At 34.6% G+C, this 7074-nt stretch overlaps 1 protein-coding gene across 7 annotated transcripts; it reads right to left on the bottom strand.

Moving 5' to 3' along the window:
• Positions 1-894: 894 nt before the first annotated feature.
• LOC138182603 (uncharacterized) lies at positions 895-6317 on the bottom strand. Of its 7 annotated transcripts, XM_069118635.1 has the most exons (9): positions 6067-6317; positions 5327-5450; positions 5205-5265; positions 4867-5121; positions 4642-4799; positions 4305-4468; positions 4096-4238; positions 1479-2683; positions 895-1082 (listed from the first exon to the last, which is right to left on the bottom strand). In XM_069118635.1, exons 2-8 carry the CDS (start codon positions 5344-5346, stop codon positions 2552-2554), a joined length of 933 nt encoding a protein of 310 aa, XP_068974736.1. In that variant the 5' UTR covers positions 5347-5450; positions 6067-6317; the 3' UTR covers positions 895-1082; positions 1479-2551. The 7 variants fall into 7 exon arrangements, with proteins under 7 accessions (XP_068974736.1, XP_068974735.1, XP_068974732.1 ...); XM_069118634.1 differs by having other exon boundaries at positions 5205-5450; XM_069118631.1 differs by lacking the exon at positions 6067-6317 and having other exon boundaries at positions 1479-2152; positions 2301-2683; positions 5205-5663.
• Positions 6318-7074: the final 757 nt, after the last annotated feature.

The following is a 7074-nucleotide window of genomic DNA, read 5'->3' as shown; positions in this document are numbered from 1 at the left end:
AGTTCTTTATGTTCTGCTTTTAATTTAGATTGCTAATTAATCCTGTATAAAATATTTCTTCTTGGAGATGAGGCAATGAATTGCTATTGATCACAGTTTTTTTATTTTAGTGAAAGAATTAACAAGAAATGGTCGTAAATGGTCCGCCACCTATTTCGATAAGACTTCACAGGCTTGAAGAGCAGCCAAAAATATTAAACATCTCCATATCCTGTTTTAGTTACGGTAACTCAAGTCTGAGATGTTACAAAAGGTTACAGATTTAATGTATAAAACACCAAGTGATCTGAGAGATTAATTAAGAGCTAAAGAGAGAGTTAAAAAAAGAACACATACTTTTAGTGTAAATTATTATATAGTTTCCTTCATTTTGCAGTTTTTGTGGATTTTTTCACTCTTATATTTATCGTTGTTTTTTTATTCGTGGAATATGTAGAAAATAAAGAGAAATAAAGACGTATTACGATAGGACGAAATTAAAACATCGGTGCGGCCTTTAAGTGCTCGTTTCTTTGTCAACGCTTGTTCCCACAGATTGATCCTTCAGCACCTTGAATTCGTGATCCGTCGCTCCTGCGCGAATTGTCGGACTATATATGCTGTCATATTCTTCGTCCTGGTCCCTTGTCATTTTCTCAGGATCCCTCAGTTTGTGAAACTTGTTGAAGAGCATAGTAGGTTCCGTGCAGGAAGTCGTGCTGCACTCTATTATGGTGCTCGGACACTTGTTTAAATCGCAGTTGAACCCCATTACTCTCCTTGCAGCGAAGTCCCTGTACACTTTTCTTATTTTCTTTACAGACTCCGTAGTTCTTTTCTACAAGTATAACCGTCTGTACATCACATCAAATCGATTCTAACATACGGGTATTATTAAAATTGTTTTATTCTCACTTTTACTTGGTTTGAAAATTGCTGGAACTTCCTCTTGCTTCTTTTTATCCTGTGCGCCAAATTATTCTTTTTTACCGATTTGCACACTGTCAATTCGAAACTGAAGCAACGCTTAGTTCAGCTTACAATTTTTCTAAATTCCTAACAATTAGTACTAGAACTACGATTAGAACTATTGAAGCCTAAATCTAAAATATAATTAAACTGTATTAAAGAAATCGGAAAGCAGAGGATACGAAAACGTATATTAGCAGAAGAAGAAAAGCAAGTTTTTCTTTATATATTTTAGAAAAATTCATTTAAATCCTCAGGGATATACTGTCATTTTTATCGAGTTTTTACGAAAGCTACCGAGAACCAAAATACAAAACTTAATAGTAACGAAATTGAACTAAAATATATAAGAAAAATTATATAATTTAAAAAGAAAAACAAACTTTTATTCATATAATTTACAAAAAAATCATTCGTCATTGTAAATCTAGAAAATTTCTGTGAAAAATTATTCTTATAGCTAACTATTTTGACTACTCGAATAGTTCTAATGTTAAAAACAAAAGAGAAACAGAAATAGCGTCAATTACCTAGAGGTGTCCAAATCCTTTCTGTATCCCGTACAATGTTTCGAGCACCCTCGTCGAAAAAATGGTGGCCTAAATTTCGTCCTAAAATCTCTCACATCCTTACGACGTCGATCCGTATAACACCCTGCTGGTTCTACGTTCGACAATTGTTCTATGTTCTTGGGAGCACCGGAAGGCATTGATTGATAGTTATTTATTTCATCCAATGTAGCCGGTTCGTGCTCGTTGTTCTTCATCTTCAGTATCCCTTTTTTATTCCCTGTTCCGATGTCGACCACAGATTCTTTATGCATATCTTTCCATTTTCTCCCTTTACCACAGTGTTAATCTTGTTTCTTTCACTTCAAGATTGATCTTGGACACTCCATGAAGTTTTAACGCGTTTCGATTTCAAGATTTCTCACGAATTTCAATATTGATATGTCTATAGAATTTTTCAATCTGGTGAGTTGTTATAATCTTTGATTTTTTCAATATCGTTGAATATTTTAATTTTTTTAGGGGTTATCAACTTCAGCGGAATATGTGCTTTCACAGGAACTAATCGAAGTCGAATACGGAATTCGCAGTATCGCCCATTCGCGTAAGATCAGCATGGTTTTGGTGCCTACTTTCAAGTCTTCATCGTGTGAAGGAGCTGAGCACCTTGCTATTATGATGACTCTGTCATGATCCTTTAAACATTACAGTTAAACATTAATTCAATATTCAAAAAAATAACCGGAAAGAGCTTTCGATAATATGACTTTATATTTATCATTAATTAATACCGCCCCATTAGTTGAATCTGTCAAATTTCGTAAGAAATATCGATACTCTAACCTCGTCCTTCATTAACCTCGTTCGCATTTTCCTCCATATTTTTCGTAAGTTTCGGAGGCTGTCGAAGAACTTGCCACACAAATTATCCAATGAGACGGGTAGTTAAAAACAGCAACATGTTGCGATAAATGAGAAATCGAGAAAACGACAGACTAAAATTTGTCCATCAAAGTAAAACGAGTGCTCGTCTGATTTAGAAGGGTGGCGCCATTTAAACATGCGAACGTCGACTTTCATATACGTCTTTCACGTTAATGGTTTCCTTGTTGTCTCTTAATCTTTCCTTTCTGCTCTTTCGCAAAGGAATTTCTGACTGAAAAATTTCTTTCCGTTACGTTCTTTAAGTTTTTAATCGAAGGTTTTATAGTCCTATGTTGAGTGTTCTGAAATAAATTGTTCTTCGAATTTATAAACAATTTTTAACAATTAATATACAGCGGCAAACATATAAATAGGAAAAGTTCTTGCATCAAATTCGATTTAATCGATATAGTTTGTAATTATTCGAAATGAAAATTTGAAAACTATTCTATAAGATGTATAAGCTAACTTAACTTGATCACGTAGAATAACTTCTAAAGTATGCGTTGTATGAAAAAATATTTATACAAAAGTTTCATGGTATGGAGCGGTATATTATGCGGCGCACGTATCTTTCTTTATAGGTGGATGCGTTTCAGAGATTTCAAGGTCAACTTTGCTGTTTTAAATGGAATGCTACATTTTTATGTCAAAATATGGGACAATGTTGAATTCTGAATAAAAAAAAGTATTGACCTCTATTAATCCTAAAGCTAATAGTTGACGATTAATTTCGTTTTGTTTCTGGCAAGTTTACTTTGTGTACCTAATATCAAGTTGTAGATTAAATATCATCCAAGATTTCCGTAAAGCAGCGGTGCTTATATCCTGCCCTGCACATCACGCACATGTAACAAGGCAAATGCTGGGCAGACAAATTTCTCAATTGTTGGATTAGTTGCGATGGAGAATTTCTGTGGCCGCCACGTTCACCAGATTTAAAGCCACTAGATTACTTTTTGTAGGGGACGTTAAAAAATATAGTATGCCGTGAACCAACAATAATATCAGAGAATATGAAAGAATGAATTCGTGAAGCATGCATTACGATTGGTGCAGATACTCTTCGGGGTCCAATTTTCTGATTGGTTAATAGATTTCATCATTGTATTAATGTCAATGGATATCATCTCCAACATCTACAACACTATACAACAGTTAATAGAGTTAAATGAGCGTGAAGAGGTAAAATTTGTAGTACTGATAAGCATTGTTACGTAAACACCGCTGTTTTACGAAAATCTTGAGTGATATTCAATCTGCAATTTGATATTAGGCACACAGAGTAAACTTTCCAAAAACGAATCGTCGACTATTAGGTTTAGGATTAATAAAAGTCAATACTTTTTTATTCAGAATTCAGCACTCTCCCATATTTTGACGCAAGAAATATAGCATTCCATTTAAAATAATAAAGTTGATTTTGAAATCTCTGAAACGCCTTCACCTATAAAAAAGATACACGCACCGCATAATATGTCCCTCCAACCATGAAACTTTTGTAAACAATTTTTTCATATAACGCATACTTCAGAAGATATTCGAGGTGATTGACTTAACTGAGGTACCCTGTATATTTATAAGGACTAAATATTTTTATAAATTCTATATTATAAAAAAAAGGAAAAGAAATAAAATTTTGCATACTGCAATTAGCTAAATTTATGAGTAACGATTTTTTTATCTACATGTACAGTACTGTATATAATAATACCGGTAGTATATCCATCGATGTGCTGATATCAGCAGCAATAATTGATCTTTTCGCCATATTCTCGCTGTTAAATGTAACCGATGGTCTCTCCATATTTCCAACATCCATGGCATTCTTAGTATACCAATTTCTAGATAATCTCACTAAACCAAAAATTCGAAGATAAATATTTTATTCAACTATAAATTCATATTTTTCTGAAAATTTACTTGTAGTATCAACCACGTGATTATCTTTTGATGTTTGTGGTTCCCCTGAATCATGTTGCTCTTGGTAGACCTCTGCATCCTCTTTCTTTGCTTTCGAACTTCCTGGATTGTCTTGATGTTTTTTATACATGACAGGATTTCCATCTTGATAAGAATCGTCAATTCTGAAAAGATAAATTTACAGTAAGTTTAGATAGAATAGATTTGAAGAGTAAAAATGATGATCAATGCATGTGGCAGAAAAATAAAAAATAACTCTTTTTAATGTTATAATATTAAAAAAGTTATACTATTAATTTAGAAAACCACGAAAGAGTCCGGAAACATATTTCTTTACCTTTCAGTATTCACGGACGCATCTACATATTTTCTAGGACGTCCCTCAACCTCATCTCCGTCTTGCTCCCTATACTTTCTTTTCTGAGTAGATGGTTTAGCCGAATGTGACGAAGAACCTGATTTTACCGGCGTTGAAGTAATGAAACCATCGTTCGGCTAAAATCAAAATAAATTGTACATGCGTATTTATTTAAAAATTGTATAGTATATAAGAATTTTATACTTCGATCTTTTCCTCCAATATCTTCAAAGTAACCATAGTTCCATCTAAGTAACCATGCAAATGTGGCAATTTCTGTTCGCAACAGTTGAAATTTCGTTTCTTGAATATCTTCCACCAGAAATTTTCGTCATCGAAAAATCTTTTCAGCTTCGTCATTTCTTTGATACAACTGTCTAAAATTTCTCGAAAATCATTTACATCCGATGGTAATGAATCTTGCGTTTGACAAGGAGCATCTTTCCTCTCATTAACTCTCTATTAAGTAAATATCGATATAATTACCATTCTCGCTAACAAGACAAAGCGTATCTTAATTTTAGTTATTAAGATTATTTTACTGGTCTAATTTGTTGCTGAGCACATTCTAGCTCCTGAATACTTTTCTTCAAGTGTCGAATCCTGTCGAGCAATCTCTGTGTGTTGCAAAATTCCGTCTCTACTTGTGATTTCGCGTACTTACACTTCCTCAAGCTGCAGCATTCCGTTACTGGTTTGATCGTCTGATAACGATTGCTCTGTGCTTCATTACCGGCCGAAGGGGAAATCGAAGAGAAAGTAGGCGCGCAGCATCCTCGTTTTGATTCCTGATAACCAACAATCACAATTGCACTAGTCGCGTTACTCTTTCGATCGACGTGACATCGATCAAATTTGTAGCAGCACATGAGTCAGAGGACGATGCGAATCGAGAGCGACTCGTGTTGTTGTTTTGCCTCGGGACATTGACATCGTCTTGACGTACAAAACGTAACGATAAATAAACTCCGGGCAAAACAATGTTGCCACTATGTGTGACCGTCAACCGAAGTTGAATTTAATCTTTCCGGTACTCCCCCGATCAGTATAAATAAACGAACACGATCGTTAAGACAATCAGTGAGTATCGAGCATTCTTATAACGAATTAATATCGAGCATTCTTATAACGAATTAATATCGAGCAATCTTATAGCGATTACTATCGAGCGAACGTACTCATTACCGTGTATACGCATATCGAGCAACACTGAGCGAACGACGACTAACTCTGTACTGCAAATAGTTTTAAATACATTTGACTCTGCAAAGTATTAGCTCGTCTCGACACTATATACACCAACACGTTTAATCGTACATCCACAAATTTATGGTCATAGATAGAAAAAAGATTAGCTCCTTATAAGAAAGCGAAATCGCGTAAAGTGTTAATTAGGTTACGTACCATCCACAATGTAGTCTTTTCTCCTTCTGTTTAATACATTTTGCCATCAATTATGGGATGAATTGTAATTTTATCATTTATAATTTGCTTTATCGTGCCATTACTGTCCATCTGTTTTGTAAAGTGATGATAGATACTTGTAATAATTTTTCATGATTTGTGGTTATATGTGCATAAATTGTATTTCCAAGATGACGACAGCGTCATCTGTTTGGCGATTTATTCGTGCGCAAGAAATCGAACGTTCGTTTAAAATCCACTGTCGATAAAATCGATCCAGTTGGGCCTTTATAAATCTTGTTGAATTCGTTACAGATAGTCCGTTTCACGGAAGAACACCTTTTCACGTGTGGTTTGAGAAACACAAAAAAGTTGATCGAGTCACACGAAGAAACGACTTTTAAACGGCTCGTTTACCATAATACAAACTGCTCGAGAGAATCAGTCGCCCTGAAATCTTACGAAACGGCTCGTAGACCCGCATAATTGCATTGTGAAGAGGGCCTTAAGGGTCCTCGAATCGCACCGCCGGTTCACAATGATCGTGACAAAAAGTTAACAAGATTGTCGCCGCGGAAAATCAGAGTGCTCGACCGCAGTGTATTTTTTCATTCATTTGCAAAGGAGATTAGGCTTCAAAGACATCACAGATCGACTTTATTGCGAACACGTTAGAAGAGCACCCCGCTGAGGATCGGAATTACATCATTCAAGTGCAAAGCAGGATCAACCATACATTCTTTCATGATCTTCGAGAGATTCTTGCGAACCATTTTAACATTTGATCTATATGTTCGTTGGATTCTTTAAGCTTTCAGCAGGCTTCTCTTTTGAGATTATTTTAACTATTTTTAGAAACAATTACCCAAACGGACACTGAAGAATTTATTCTATTAAATTTTACTATTTTATCCGAAATTCCTATTGTGTATTAAATTTTACCAATTTTGTTCACTAATTTATTTTAAATTTATTCTATTGCGTAAAAAAAATTTAGTCTACAACGAA

The sequence above is a fragment of the Bombus flavifrons genome, chromosome 8 (assembly GCF_040668555.2).
Source record: "Bombus flavifrons isolate JBK064 chromosome 8, iyBomFlav1_principal, whole genome shotgun sequence".
Classification (NCBI taxonomy): Eukaryota; Metazoa; Arthropoda; class Insecta; order Hymenoptera; family Apidae; genus Bombus; species Bombus flavifrons.
The sequence above is the reverse complement of the archived record's forward strand: the minus strand, read 5'-3'. Positions and strand labels throughout refer to the sequence as shown.